At 38.6% G+C, this 16,218-nt stretch overlaps 1 protein-coding gene across 2 annotated transcripts in view; it reads right to left on the reverse strand.

Moving 5' to 3' along the window:
- The window catches only part of CAPS2 (calcyphosine 2), a 29,278-nt gene that overhangs the window by 9,461 nt on the left and 3,599 nt on the right, over nucleotides 1–16,218 (reverse strand). For both annotated transcript variants that reach the window (XM_081928047.1, XM_081928046.1), the window contains exons 4-15: nucleotides 14,858–14,903; nucleotides 14,233–14,358; nucleotides 12,840–12,872; nucleotides 12,221–12,409; nucleotides 11,669–11,791; nucleotides 11,052–11,119; nucleotides 8,600–8,719; nucleotides 6,528–6,602; nucleotides 5,272–5,367; nucleotides 5,082–5,175; nucleotides 1,983–2,101; nucleotides 585–661 (exon numbers count right to left, since the gene is read on the reverse strand). In XM_081928047.1, the coding sequence (XP_081784173.1) occupies nucleotides 585–661; nucleotides 1,983–2,101; nucleotides 5,082–5,175; nucleotides 5,272–5,367; nucleotides 6,528–6,602; nucleotides 8,600–8,719; nucleotides 11,052–11,119; nucleotides 11,669–11,791; nucleotides 12,221–12,409; nucleotides 12,840–12,872; nucleotides 14,233–14,358; nucleotides 14,858–14,903 (1,166 nt within the window). The remainder of the gene's footprint in view (nucleotides 1–584; nucleotides 662–1,982; nucleotides 2,102–5,081; nucleotides 5,176–5,271; nucleotides 5,368–6,527; nucleotides 6,603–8,599; nucleotides 8,720–11,051; nucleotides 11,120–11,668; nucleotides 11,792–12,220; nucleotides 12,410–12,839; nucleotides 12,873–14,232; nucleotides 14,359–14,857; nucleotides 14,904–16,218) is intronic.

A 16,218-nucleotide genomic window follows, 5' to 3' on the forward strand; every position in this document is an offset into this window, starting at 1 on the left:
GCTTTTTTTTTTCAAGGGGTACTCAAGGGCACGAAATACCAGCACCTCTTTTGTTGTTGTTAAAAAGTGTGGCACTTACTATAACAACTTCATGGTGAGTACCGGCACGTTTTCCTAGAAAAAAATCAGTGGTGGCAGCATAAATAAAAGGGATAAGATAGGCAGGTACATTCAGTTTATATGTAAAAGCAGTAGCGATTCTAGCTGGCATTCTGCTCTTAATTGCTGTTTCCACTTTAGTTGGGTGGGGGAGTATGTATCCTTTTTATGTTATTGCAGGATGAGCACTTTAAGTCAACAATTTTTTGATATATTTTAATTTGGAATTATATGCTTTTTGAAAGAAATTGTAAGTTGCTATAAGACAAGTTTTTTGTAGCAAGCAGCAAATAAATATTAATAATCAGGGCTTTTTCTGTGAAAGCACTCACTGGTACAAAGTACCAGCAGCTCCTTTTTTACTGGAAAACATAATAATAGTAATAATAGTAAATAAAAGTAGGATTTTACGCCTAGATAATTTAATATAGTTAAAAAACAAAAGCCATCCTTCCATGAAGGCACATGGCATGGGATATACAAACCTTGAACATTCCGTAAAATAATATTGTCTTCACCTTCTTGCTTGATAGCATATTCCTCATTTTCCACATCAAACTTCCTATAATATATTAATTCATTAGAACCACGCTACACATAACAGAAGTTAACTTTCATAGATCTATTCAAATTACCACCTACAAGTATGCTAGGAAAAGGCAGTTATTTGTAATTTATAAAATGCTTTATAGTGACTGATCAAAATTCAGTATTTTTTGAAACCAATTTATTCAAGTGCCAAGAAGCACCCTTTCTTAGGTTGGCAAACCAGTCAAAACTAGTATGAGTCCTCTTAGTTACCTACACAACCTGGTCAATCAGAGCTTGATTCTTCAGAAGGAGTTCAACCCAATTCAAAATAAGTTGCATATTTCCACCCAGTTTAGAAGATTATCCAACCACCACCCATCTTGTCATTTTAGCATCTTTACAATCCTTGCTTCTAATTACTACCTCTCTTCTAATTTGTCTTGCTAAAGAGTTCTTTCCCTCACTCACCTCCAAAAAACCCCACTATGATTTTACTGATGATCTCTAAACCTTAGGCCTGCTATGCTATCAGAGAAGTCCTAGAAGTACAGATCAAGGATTACAGGAATGAAAGTGGCATGGGTGGATCTACACTCGTGGTTTATAACATTAATAATATGTTATTAAAATGTGATACCAGAGGGCACTGCAGAGCAACGAGCCACCAGCCATAGGGAAACTGCATGCTAAAGGTAAGGTGACATTTTATAACAATGTATCTACTATTGTTATAATAACGTTTAAAAGATCAGTGTAGATCCAGCCCCATATATTTTCTCCATTCTTGTTCTGCTCCCTACTTCAGGGTTCCCTTTATCTTCAACAGAATAACTGCTGATTAATTTCCACCTTTTGAGGATATAACGCATTGCTTTTTTTTTTTTTACAGAAAGTGTTTTGTTTTATAAAATGGATATGCTACAGCTGCAGTTTGAAGAGAAATTTGTGCTGTTTCTTTTTTCTTGCAGGGTCCAGCAGCTAAAGGAGGGAAATAGCCTGAGGAGAAAGTATTAAGGAGCCCCTCACCACCCACAACACTAGATTCCCCCTTCAGATAAAATTTCACAGTTGCATTTTCTGAAAGAGATCATAATAATGTATTAATGTAATATAGTGCTGCCTGTATGTTTCCTCCATTTATCTGGAGCTTCATAAAGGGAAGGATTATGACCCTCCCACTTCCCCATCTTAGTAATTTCAGCTTCACAGTATCTGTCTAATCAGATATAACACTTATGCCCATCGAGATCCAGGAAAAACCCCAAATCTCCCAAGTCAACATAAACCTTTATTTGTGAACATATTTTCAAGACAAGAAATAAAATCTGACACGTTAAACTAAATTCACTTACTTTAGAAAAGCTCTAGCAGTTTCATCAATATTTGTGACACGGATTGTAAATACTGGTTTCTGTTTCATACTTTCTGGAAGGGCAGGGTGTTGCACACTCAAAAAAGTTAGGTCTGCTCCCTGTCAGCAATAAAAGTGATTTACAATATTTCATAAAATATAACTCACTCATCACTACTATTTTCATAAAAATGAACAATTTCACATATGTTTGTCTTATGCAAGCACAGACACCATTTGGTTCCTATACTCAATCTTCTTCTTTCTTCTAAGCAGTTTATCTAATGTTCTCTAGCAATACTAGCAACAATAACTACTATTCAGTTAGAACTCTCAATCCTCAGCTGTCCTTGCTCATTCTGCCAACCAGCCACCCACAAGCTCCATTCCACCCAAATACCTTGTCTATTCCCACAATGCCCCAAGTGCCTGCAGTAAGTTAGCTCTATTTCCTAACAATACCCTCATTTAGTAACATGATTTTTATCTGCTCCCTGCCTTTGTTGATTGCTCCCATTGTCATAGAACCTCTCTACTTGCATAGCCTGGAAAAGTTCTAGTCACTAGAACAATTACAAGTACAGTGACATGAACAAATGCATTCAAAGTGGTGCACTCAATTAAAGACATGTCTAGTTATGGGAATTGGATTGGGGAAGAGAAAAGCAGTATTTAGTGATTCATAGCAATATGAATTAAGAGTGTTCACCAGTTCAAGGTGATGTGCCCCCCATGATGTGACATCTTTAACAATGACTAGTTACGAAGAATCTATCTACCCTTAAGAGCTTCAATTGTTTATTTCCAAAATGTAATACTACAGAAGTCTCTTTCAATACATGCACTGAGGAACAAAGGAGCAGCTAACAAAACTATCCTAACTGCTGTGATAGCCCTATGACCATGGAGGAAATACAGAGGAGCTTGCAATACCCTATTATCCAGCTACAAACTTGTTACTAGAGACTCAATTGTGGCAGAATCAAAGACTGCTCCAAATAATTCTCAAAAGCCCAAGTTTGCTTTATCCCTCTGTTCACAGAATGATTGCAAAAACCTCACAATAGTATTCTCTTTGTATTAACTTCCCGGTATAATTTGGCACCTCTTCAAATTAATTTACACATTTAGTTCACACGCAAGGTTCTGGACCATATAATAAAAAGTGAACACAATTCTTCTGTCACCTATTATTAAGCAATTAGTTGTTTTCCTTGAATGCTAAAAAGAATAGCAACATCTAAAACAATACACCTAAAAATGACAGCTGTGGTGTCTTAAATTTTTGCAGTAAATCCTTTTAGATTCTAATAAATTATGATCAATTTGCAAAAAACATGCCATTGCATTTTGCAGTTAGTTAAACAAAGCTGTTGCAATTTGATTATAAAAGTTAGCAATTAATAACCCCTTCCTGACTGCTACTGATTGCCCTCTTGTGGGAAAAGTAAGACATGCAGTCTTATTCCACTAATACAGTACTATTGACAATTGATATACTGTATTCAACAGAACAATTCATAAAACCAAGATTTAGGCACAGAATGCAGATTCACTGACATGTGACAGGTGGAGGGTCACACTCCCAAGTCCGCACTCTGGAAAGTGCCTACACAAATGCCTTTGTTAAAACTATCTATATTACTAATGAAGGAAGGAATAGCTTTACCTTTCTTGTACGATGAACAGACACTGCACCACTTTTCCCCAGTCAAGTCCCTTATGATAGTGTGGTGTTCCTGAGAAGGGGCACTCATACTTTGCTCCAGACTGCAGTGCATAACCAGTCCTGTTCCCCAACACTGCTTCGTTCTGTCTCTACCCCCACAGCTGCTTTCAGCACTTGATCATTCTCCCCCCACCAGATGCTCACAACACTTTTTCCTTCCTCACTAGCCCTCCATTCCTTCTCTTCCTCTCCCTAGTCTAACAGTTCAAACAGTTACTTTCCCAATATTCTGATTCCTTTAGCAGCAGTTGCCAAGCTGGCCCAGGCTACTGCAGTACAGTGGTGCCCCGCAAGACGAACGCCTCGCAAGACGAAAAACCCGCTAGACGAAAGGGTTTTCCGTTTTGGAGGCGCTTCGTAAAACGAATTTCCCTATGGGGTTGCTTCGCAAGACGAAAAAAATCTTGCATCCCCCCGCAGGTTTTTTTCGCTTTTTTCGCCCTTTTCTTAAGCCGCTAAGCCGCTTATCAGCTGTTCCGCTGATAAGCCGCTTAACAGCTGATCACTGGAAGCCGCTTGACAGCTGTAGCGCTAATCCGCTAAGCTGTCAATGGGCTTGCTCCGCAAGACGAAAAAACCGCTAGACGAAGAGAATCGCGGAACGGATTCTTTTCGTCTAGCGAGGCACCACTGTATCCCCCATTTCTCACATTAGAACTTATTCCTGTTTTTCCTAGGCAACTGGCCTTATGAAATATATTAAAACCAAAATAGGAACATTAAACTAAAATCTCATCACTAAACTACACAAATATACATATGTCATCTGCCACATTACATACCCTCCAGTTTTCTTTAGTCAATCTTCAGGTGCTTCTCCTGATTAAGTAGATTTTTACCGCTTAGTAGAATTTTTACCGCTTACTTACACTTTTGCACTGAGGTGTTATGGAAGCCCCCACCTCCACCCATGAATTCAACAACAGACTTCAGATTATTCAGTTTGCAAATGTATGTCTCCTTTCCATAATACTCCCAGATTAACATTCTTCAAACCATCTTTGTAGTAACACAGCTTTGTTCCAACTTAGAGACAGTTGGAAAGTGCCGCTATCTTCCAACCTCTGAGCCCAATCTTACAAAACTTCTTGTGGTACACATTCAGTCTTTCTCCAACCTGTCAAAACACCTCCCTGCAAATTTGGCAGATCCCATTGTGCCCACTAAATAACACACACACACACCCCAATTTTGAGATGTTGTTCCTGGCTCATTTTTCCTTGGCCACAGAAATCAAGATAACTTAATTTGTCTAGTTTAGTACTGAGGAACTAGAGTAAAATATTATAGAAAGATCAAATCACCACACCTAACAAATGCAGGTCCACAAGCCCTTAGGTAAGCATTGTCACAGAGGTTCACCATACTTACAACATAGACATCACTTAGACAGTATTGCTTTCCTTTTCTCTGTCCACACTGATGAGTATAAACTCCCTTCTGAATGAAAGGTAGAGCATTTGTTCTGTGCAAAATTAAAAAGCAAAACCAAACCTTTAAGTTCATTTCCTGAGCAATAATGATTTGATAAAATTCTGAAGTTATTCCTTGTTCTACGTACCTATTTTTACCAAATTGCCGATATTCATATACAGTTAGAGATTTGTCATATGCAAAGAAAAATCCAATCAGTTCTCGACAAGCATCGCGACCATTTCTATAATGGTAACAGAAGCTATCGTAAGTTTTTTTAAAAAAATAGTGGAAACCCTATCAACCAAACAGACAAGAACTTGGCACGTTAGGTACATCAACATCTACCATAAGAATAATTCTCTAGATACAAAGTAAATGAACAAATGAATTACTTCCTATGCTTGCAGGCAAATCCCTACCTCTTACCTCCTCTAAGCAAATGAAAGAGTTTTGTTAACAATTTGGGGCTACATTCACAAAACTCTTATTTATGAATGGAGCTTTTCAATCCATTAAAATGTGCATACAGCAGCCCCCTGTTTTGTTCATGCAATGTTAGACTAAGGCCACAGTACACAGGTTGTGCAATATTTAACACGTAGCCTTTTTAGTTTATTATCCTGTCCTTCCTTCGAACTGAAGCTCAGGGTGGTTAACAACCAACAGATAAACAATCATACAAAGTAACACATAAGTCATCAGCAACAATTCAACAGTGAATAACCACAATAAAAGAGCATCTAAAGATAATTACCCCATTACGCCAACACCAGGGCAGTGTGATATATATATAGCCTCCTTGCAAAAAATAGTATTCTGTGCCTCCTCTCCTCTATCTACCACTGCCCAGATGCATATTGTCTCAAGTAAACAATTGAAACCTTACAAAGCACAATACTTAATATGTCAAACAATAATTTTTAACCATTCAGTAATGGTCTAGCTAGCTAGCTGGATCCTCAGACAATAACAAAGCAGTAAAATAAAAACTAATAAAAACCACAAAAGACAGTATCATACCTGACCCTCTTCTCTTTCCTTCAATAGCAGCAGCAGTTTGATTTTACACAGAGAAAGCGCACAAAGGAGCTAAACTATCACCATTTCCACAGTGGCTTATGGTGACTCCAATCTTACCCACTGTTTCTCAGTGATCAGATAATCTTCCAGTGACACCAAGGGCTGCCCTTCCTTCCAACCCTCCCAGCTCTTATACAGAAGGATTCCTCACCTAGTCTGCCACCCTGGGTTGCCTTTCTTCCAAGACTTCCTCAGGGAAAAGCATGCAATATTATTTCATTATCTTATTAGAAACTATTGGAGTAAGATATAGACATGAAAGTAGCATCCTCAGTTAAAACATACTTGTGTTACAAAATACTTTTAAAGTTTTAGACATACCTTGATAGTATTCTACCATCAAAGCGTAATTTGTTGGAAAGCACATTTTCAGTTAATGCTGACCTAGTCCTTATTCTGTAAAAATAATTCACAGTATTAGTTAAGATCGGCACAAGCAAAAATAAACATTCTTCATGCAAGCTACTTTTGAACCTAAAAATGCTCATGAATTGCGAGGAGAACAAATAATGAAAGCAGTGGGCAAAGTCAACATGTGAATTCCAATTGCTAATAAACCAACAACAAATACAACAGGAAATATGTTCTCACTATTTATGCTATCAGCCACATTCCTTTTTCACAGCTCTGTAGTGGAGATCAACACTGTGAAGAAATTCCTTAATGATCTCAACTGCCCACTTCAGTTCAGCGTTACAATGATGTGGGTAACACTATTTATTTATCAAAATATTTATATCCCATTGTTCTGCAAAACACTTGAGGCAGCTTACAATTACGTAAATGGAAACTATGTAATAAAAAAAAATCAATTGTAACATTGATTGATGTTCAACCAAGTCATACACAGGGTAGGCCCAATGAGTAGAGAGTGGAGTTGCACTGCTGGCCCTGGCATCAGGCACACAGCTGGGTCACCCCAGGTGTTCAGGAGTTGGCATGGATGTCTGCACTAAAAAGCCTAGGGATGAATAGCTGCTGCTTGTGCACAGGCTTCCATGCATTAGGCTTCCACATGGTTAGTAACCCCTATGTGTGAGGGCCCACAGTCACTGGCAGAGGAAGGGGGTGCGGGGGGTGCGGTCTGTCCCAGGTGTCATCCCTGAGGGGGGTGGTATTGCCACGCTGCCACCCCCCAGGACACTTACCCCGCCCCTGTGCATGGCTAGCCCCTCCCCCATATGGCTAGCCCAACCCCCGGGTGCACAGCATGTAAGAAACTGGTCTTTCCATGATGCCTCCATGAGATTTACACATGAAAGGTGATATTTTAAAATGGGAGTTATATGTGATCCAAAGGGAACCACAGTTAGTAATCTTACTACTGTATACTGGACCAATTGAAGTTTCCAAGTCATCTTCAAGGGCAACCCCACATTGCAATTGTTAAGTTGTAGGCAAACATATCAGACGACTCAGCGATTCTTCCAACAGCTCTTGTTTATTCAAAGGCCAGAACAGAACTGAACTGAGGAGCTCAGTCAGCCTGCTTATATAGAGCTCCAGAACAATGTAACTGTAGCAACTTTCTAAAACTATCCAATCACTGAACGTCACTTTTGATCCTTCATTTGCATAACTGTCTACAGAATCCCCCTGCTGGCCCAGGGTGAGAACTTCAATACATAACAGCAATAATCCCAGAAAAGACCCAGGGAAGAACAGTTGCCACATGAGGTCCAACTGGCTGTACTCCAATTCAACAGCTTTGTTTACTAGAATGAAATCAACCAGAATACTGCTGTCTGGTTGGACACCTAATAATGAACAATATGTTTATGTTCATTAATTTCAATGGGTCTAGTCTTAGGAAAATTTAGTTGAATATCACCCTTGGTCTCAATCCGTAGTAAAGATTGTTGGATTGGTCCCATTAAAATATATGGGCATATAATATGTTCCTGTCAAAATATATTGATGAAATCTTTTAGGGTCCTGTCTCCAAAGCAGAGTTTTTGTAAGGAGCATAGTACAACTGATCAGTGATCTGTTTTGAATAATCTTATTTAAAAGTGTAATTAGAAATGATCATCCAAGGGTGTATATTGCATTTGTTAATCTTTCATCTGCTTAATTCCATTTCTGGAAAAAAGCTAGCTGTTACTTTGTTACAAAAAATAACTCATGTTTCTTATATCTGGGCTCTTTCAGATTTAATGATCCAGTTAAAACATCACAATAAGCCACAGTTTGTCTTAAACCATAACTGAATTGTGAATATGAAAAAAACCAAAATATTTATTTCAAAGACAAAACAGGTCTGAGTGATTGCCTCTCTTTTAGATGAAATAAAGAAACGTAGATACACTGTCTTAGATCAACCAAAGCTTCATCTTGAAATAATTTTAAGGCTATATTCAGTAAGACAAGCAAACACAACAGCATATACTTACCTTGTTTCATGTAATGTTCTTTTTCGAAAGCGCAGAGGTGCTGTCCTTAATCCTGGAAGCATAAGATCCTTCTCATAAGTATCAGCATTCCCATTTTGTTCTGGATCACTTATCACAGCTCTAACAAACAAACAAACAAAAACCCAAAAACCCCACATGATTTCATGGAACTAGTTTTATAGAATTAAAATATAAAGTCAAATTCTTACACTGGAACTAGCTACTACATAGAAGACATCAAGAGACAGCCGCAGAATCTATGCATTCAAATTTATGCATACAATTTTAAAATAATGAATGTTTTATCTAAATCACACAGTATAACTAAGTTAGCAATGCTTTCACCATTTAACCCTATTCACAACAAAAGATTTGGTCACAATTCTGTCGCAGAGGCAGGATGCACTGGAAAAAAGCACAGGGACTGATGAGCGGAGGGGGAAGTGGGAGAGAAAAAGGACAGGCACACCTGGTGTAGTCTACCTCCTCCCTAAACTCTTTCTCCCACCCTTCTTGCCGCTCAGCTCACAGTGCCTCACAACATGATTCTCTTCTGGGTTCTTTTAAATACATGCAACTCCCCATTTACACAGGTGCTATGTTCCGAGGCACCTTGTGTTTAAGTGAAATCACGTATATTGGGAACACCACTGCAAAACCCCCTAAACCTCTGGCAACCCTTGAAAAACACTTTTTAAAAAACCAAAAATCCACCAAATGCCACCACAACTGTTCCCTCCAAACATCCTTGCTTAAACTCCAACTCTTCACAGGCCTCAAAGGATTCTGGGATTTCACTTGCAAAGCTTCATGGGATTACTAGACACTATTTTCACACCATTTTTGCCATTTACACACTCTTTTAAAGCTGGTTTTGCACTGTTTTGTGCCACTTACGGGTTTGTAGAAGTGTGTGTGTGTGGTTGCACATGCCTAGAATATGTGTAAATGGGGAGTTGCCTGTCCTCCTTTCCTAACACCAGGAATAGGAATACTGTAGCTCCATGTGCAGGCCTGAGATGATGGATGTGAACAAGAAAGAAGTACCGGTATTCTGTCAGCCACAAAGACGAAAAGTAAGGCGGAAGTCCTATCTTGTTCCACAATCTGCTTGCCAGATTCTTTTATATTTGTTCTACATCCTGTTCAGAGGTACTAGATAATGACCATTACATATTTACAAAATCAGTTTCAATAGATCTTATGCACAAATCAGTATACCTAAGATAATAATCTTATGGCGTAATCTTACCGGTATATTTACTCAGCAGTATGCCAGTGAACATAAGGAGACCTTCTAAGTATGCATGCTTAATAAGAGTAGGTTAAGTTTATCATTATTGTCAGAGCCACCCGTTGGTCCCAGCTCACAAGAGACCCAAGTCCAATCCAGTTTATTTACAAAAGTCTTTATTGAAGATCATTGCTCCTTTTACGTTCCATCTCCGTGGCTCTACGTCTGAACGTTAGACCGCTGAAGTCCCCTCTGAGTCGGTACCGCCTCTACACCAGTTTAAGAGGCTTGTGCTGGACCTCCTCTTCCTCTCCTTCCTCTTCCGCAGGGTCTTTCTGCCCCCCTGGGTTCCCTCCCGCCAGGACTCGCCCGAGGCTGAATCCTCTGACGCCTCTTCCCCCCTCCTTCGCGCTTTGGGGCCGGGCTCCTCCCCAGGGCTCTCTTCACTTCCGCGCGCCTCCACATTTGAACTTGGCGCGCGTACGTTGCTCCTGACCTTTCTCTCGACCGCTACACTGCTCCCGGTGCTACTCTCCGCCCCTTCCGGCAGAGCGCCCTGCTCCGATCTCCTCCCCCTGTCTCCTTCTTGCTCTGCTCCCTCTGACACACTGGTAACTCCACCCCCTTCACTCCGTTCCGGCGGAGAAACCGGCTCCGATCTCCCACTCTCACTGGGGGCTCTCCTCTCGCTCCCCTGCTCCTGATTGCTTCCCCCTTGGGGTCCCCTTGGTCTGACCAGGGGGGCTCCCTTTTGGGAGTCCTCTGACTCACTGGACAGACTCACGGACGACCTTTGGTCATTGTCATCCTCCTCCTCGTCTCTCTGGGATTCTTCCCCCTCGCTCTCTGTCTCCTTCCCCATCTGCCCTTCTCTCCCTGAAACCCTGACAATTATCAATATCTTTTTTGTTTTCATGTTTTATGATGCAAATTACTATGTGGATATAGGAAAGTTGGGTTATAGAATCAATAATAAACAGTGACATAATCCAATTGAATTTAGAAATTTCGGCTGCAATCCTGATCCCATTTACTTGGGAATAACCTCATTGAACTCAATACAACTTAATTCACAGTAGACATGGTTAGCATTGGAACCTTAGGCACTTTGAATTAATTTGCATCCATTTTTCTGGAAAAAATACATATATACATTGTATTTATTATCTTTTATATACATCAACATTTATATATCAATGTTTGTATTTATTATCTTACCTAGATAACTGATCTATCATTACTTGTTCCACTACAGTTTGTTTTTTTCTTTCTGCTGCTACATCCTCCTGCAAGCAAACATTAAAGAGAAAAATATATAATTACAGCAGTTAAGAAAATATTGTTAAAATGTTAGGATCATTTTGATCTCTTAAAAATTAACAGTGGATTAGGGTTGTAAAACTAGGACACACATAAAATGTCACCCACTAAAAAGCTTACACAGATTATTCATAAACTCAGTTATGGTTATTAGAGACACATTTTTATTCAACTAGATAAGAAAAGATAATTTGAGTGTCTGTCATATGTGCAAATTTCATTCTAACAGAAAGAAAAACTGTTTCCATTACTTCTGCTTCCATTCAGAGCATCACAGCATAATAGACTAGTTGAAGCTGTGTGACTACAGTGATATGAATTAATTTTAATATGTTTTATATGCTGCTCAGAAATGAAACACGTCAATCATATGAATCTTGGATCCTATGTCAGTGAGATAAAGCTAAACCCAAGGTTTTGAGTAAGTAGGAAAGCCTCCTTATTTAAAAATGTTTGGAACAGAAACTAGTATATACAGAATTTTATAACAAGTTAACATTTCCCAGAAGACTTACAGCTTCCAATTTTCTTATGCTGTGCTGTATTGTGTAGGGTTTGCTTGTATAGCACTGCTGCAGAAGGGCCTTTTCATCAAAAACTGTCATCTCATCATATGTTTTGTTTTCAGGCTGTAAATCCTATGTGGGAATAAAACATGTTATCTAGATATTATCACTGATAATCAGTGGCCAAGACTAGCACTCTTGTTGCATTTGATTTGTGTTCCTCACCATTCAGAATGCGCAAGAAACATTTGTAGGTTCTAACCTATGCTAGTGTCCTGCACATAACTCTATTTTTTTAACTTCCCATAATTATGAGCTGGTTTAAACTTACACTGTTCACCTATATATATGCTGATAAATTGAAATGGTGTAGATTTTGAGCACCTGGTGATCCACCTATGAGAACTTATTTCTGCAGTGCTAATTCTGTTCTCTGAATCAAGGCAGTATGTTATATGAATCTTGCATGCATAAATTCTATATACCCCCAATGGTCTGAGCACAGTACTATCACATAAAGGTTAGTAGAGTTCCCAGTGTCAAATTAAGTATGAATGTTACCTTTTCCTCAGCTATTTTTTCTGGAGGTTTGTGTTGTTGGTTATCCTTTGCTTTTTTTTCTGCAACTCTTTGAGAATACTGTTTATATCCCTCTTTCATTTCTGCTTCATACTGCTGATACTTGAGTTTGTATTTATCTGTTGGGGGTGGCAGATTTTCTGGTACTGTCTTTTGCTCCCACAAAGAAAGCTGAAAATGAATCATTGGGAGCAGTCAAAACAGCAACTGCAATTGTGAAAGTTTAATAGCGAACACTTTGTTTTTTAAAAGTTGCCAAAAACTATCATGGTACAATTGTAAAATGAAAGTCGAGTTATTTGTCAATAGGGCAGTTTATTATTGTACCAATTAACTACACAATGGGTGAAATGGACAAAGATTTCTACAAACTTCCATTATTATCTTGAATATAGCAATCCACATCTCACATGCAAATCATAAATGGGAAATATGAAAATATAAACTGGCAAACTTTTTCTAAAATAGTTGGGGGGGTTTCAGCATCTGGATGATTTATTTTTCTATTATTGGACCGAAGCAGAAATATTAATGATTTCATTATTATTTTGAAACACACACACACAAAGTTTTGTTTAATATGTTTCTTTAACTATATTACCTCAGCTTTCTCCAGCTCTGTTTTTCTTGCTGTCTGGGTAAGAGAAGGAGCAGAAACATAAGTGAAATATTTTTAAAAAAGATTTATAGTTAATCAATATAATTCAAACAGAAATTAATTTCAGATATGACTTTAGGGGGAAATTAAATGAGTTATAAATATTTAAGTGCAACCCAATGCTTAATCAGAAGTTGCCTCTAATGAACTCTGTAAGTCTTACTCCCATCTACACCAACACTCCTTATACATAACCCAGAGCCACACATGCATATTCTATATACTTTGGTGTTATCAGACAGGACATGCATGAAAGGGTCTACTACAGACCCTTTAATCGTGGCCATTCAGTTGAATGTTCCACTGAAACAACTGACTACCATAATTAGTAATGTCATGCAAATGGCCGTTGCAGCTACATGAATGAATAAGACTCTTTTCCTCTATAAATGGGTATGGTAGAGCCATACTGAATACAATCATGACCAGTGTATTTAGGGTGGTGATGCATGTTAAACAGTGAATAAGATCACAACATAAAAATGTAATATGTATTTAAAAGTAGAAGTCAAACAGTTACCTTTTTACACTTTTCCAGCACATTTTACGTGCTATAAAATATTTAATTTCTTTTGACAAATATGGGCATTTGCTAAAGTACAAATATCATTTTTCCAAAATTAGGGCATTGAAATATATGCTATCAATACCCTAAAAATAAACATTATTTCATCAAAATGTTAGACACCAGCAAGGTTGTACTGTACCTAATGACCAGAGTAATCCTACAGGGGGCGGGAAGAGAGGAGTGTCCATGATAAACGAACTGCCGCATCCAATCCATCCTGAGCTTGCACCAGTTGGGACAGAAGCTGGGTAGGAGCAGCTCTTTTCCTGGTAATTCTGGTGCTTTTCCACCCCTCCAGTTTCCCTCCCATTGGTTCCCATGGAAGGGCAATTCACTAAAGCGGCTCCAGGACTGGCATAGTTTTATTTCTGGTTTGGGGGTTTAACAAGAGAAAAATTTGGATCATGGGGATTCAATGCCTCCCTCTGTCTGCTCTGGCACTCCCTGCTGCAGCACTCACCTATCCAATGCATTTCTGAATTCAGTTGCGGTACATTGGCCTCATTCAGTCCACCACTTGGTCATGCACCGCTTATGAATGATCATGCCATGGATGAGTGATGTTTTATTATGGACTGGCATGGCATTCACCAGAAGCAGCAGGTGAGTAGGTCCACATAGCCACCCTAGCCTTGCTGGATGAGAAGAGCAGGCTTTGCTTATACTTTAAGTTCTTCCTTCCAAGATAGTACACCCCACTCCTTGTGCCTCATCTCCTATAACCCTGAAGATGATATAGCTTGAAAATATTCCTGATAACAAACTAACCTGTTGAATATCATAATGTTGTGCATAAGGGCTCTGTAATGGAGTACCCCAGCTGATATTCGAAGATGAAAGTAGTAGACCAGTATGAGGCTGTCCACCACTGTATGGAGTGTAGGGATCACCATCCTAAAATAAAAGGACTTTTTAAATGGCAAAGTGTTATGCTTTGTTAAACTGTTGCAGAATATCAATTGCCCAAGAATTCGGGAAGCAAATTCATAAAATTTATGGACACTGGAACTACACAAGGGTGAGCTATCTGACCACATTAGTCAGCCACAAGTATCATGTGTGTTGTGGCAAGAGTTTTATAAGACACAAGCAACAATACGAATTTCAGAGAAAAGTGTTGTTTTTTACATAAACCTAATCCAAATAATGCCAATTAGGAGCTGCAAAACAGTTTTCTATCCTGAAATATCACACACAGCTGCATATTCTGCCCAACTTATTAAAAGAACGTTCTAATGAATTCAGAAAATTAGTTAGATGACTGCTAAGTGACAACTAGGGCAGCATATTCAAGCTAGCACTATGAGATCTAGATATTATTTTGTTTTTTACTTCCAGCAACTGCCACATCTAAAAGTTGGTTAATTTTCTGAAATTAATAGATAATTGTTACCTCATCCTCTGAATCTCCCAGCTTTCCCAGATCAAGGCATGGAACTCTGTAGAAAATCAGAAATTAGAAAATGTAGCAAGCTTTCAAAACTTCCTTTGGTTTTCAGATGCCACAATATGTTTTCCTTTCAAGAAGTTTCATTGATTTCTAAAGGGGTCTAATTAAAAAGTTCCAACTCTCCTTTTCCTTATGGAATCAGGTAAAAGAAGAAAATAAAGAAAATAAATGCACTTCAGACTATATCCATCCCCATTTGCAAAGGACCCTTGAAGTTCTGTGAGGAAGTTCTGGAAGGCAATTTGTTGTTACCATCTCATAAAGCTTGAGCCAGTGAAGATTAATTCATTTTCACTCTCCACTCAGATAAGTAGCAATTCAACATTGCATTTCTATTGCCTTTCTTAATAAATTTATTGTAATTATTTCTCTTATAACCATCCAATAATCAAGTGAGATATTAATCGTAGTGAAAGTGGGTAATGCATTTGTGAATATTTATGATTTAGAAAGAGGCATTCGGTCTGCTATTAATATTTAGCATCTGAGACCACTCTAGTTCTCAGTGAAATAATTGAAATGTTGAAATGTGTAAGGATTTGCAAGAAGAAAACAGTGCTCAGCAAGGCTCCACTGCCACTAAACGTTATCTATAATAACACTTCTACTTACTTCACCCAGTATACATAGATGCATGCTCAGCAGCAATCCCTATCTTTCTGCCTTCATAGTCCTCCTAAATCCTCTCTAGCTCACAAAGTCTTGATGTCCCCAAACATTCCTTTCACATCAGTCAGTTAGTTTTTCTCCTTTGTCTACGTCTTTCATTCCTGAACCAAACAGCCCTCTGTACCTAGATAACTTTATTCCCTATGTAAAAATTAATTTTCAAGTACAAAACTTGTTTAAAAAGCACATGAAACTCTGGAATAATTGTAGTAGAAAGAATGATACATTTCTCTCTACATAGTTTTCTTCAACGTATGAACTTGTTCATTGAGAAATACGTGAAAGCAAAGTAACATATAAAAATAAGAACACGGACCCTATAGATGCATACACACATGCACACACACACAAAATAAATAAAATTTGATGAGAATTACTATTTCACTTTGTAGAATTATGTAAGAAAAGTCTGGTACTAAGAAATTCTTCTTTTCAGAGAGTTAGAGCTAGAGATCCTAAGGCTGAAGTTCTACTCACGAAAGCAGAAGGTAGGATTTTGGGGGGATCCCCCCTTCCCCTGCAAATCTGCTCTGGAGGACTGGAATGCCCTCAAGAACAATGTGGGAGGTGGGGAAGGAAGAGACAGGAGGAATCTGAGAAAATAGCCATTCTCCTTCCAAGAGGAACAGCATCCA

Source organism: Podarcis melisellensis, assembly GCF_964234715.1.
Source record: "Podarcis melisellensis genome assembly, chromosome: 10".
In the NCBI taxonomy this organism is placed as follows: Eukaryota; Metazoa; Chordata; class Lepidosauria; order Squamata; family Lacertidae; genus Podarcis; species Podarcis melisellensis.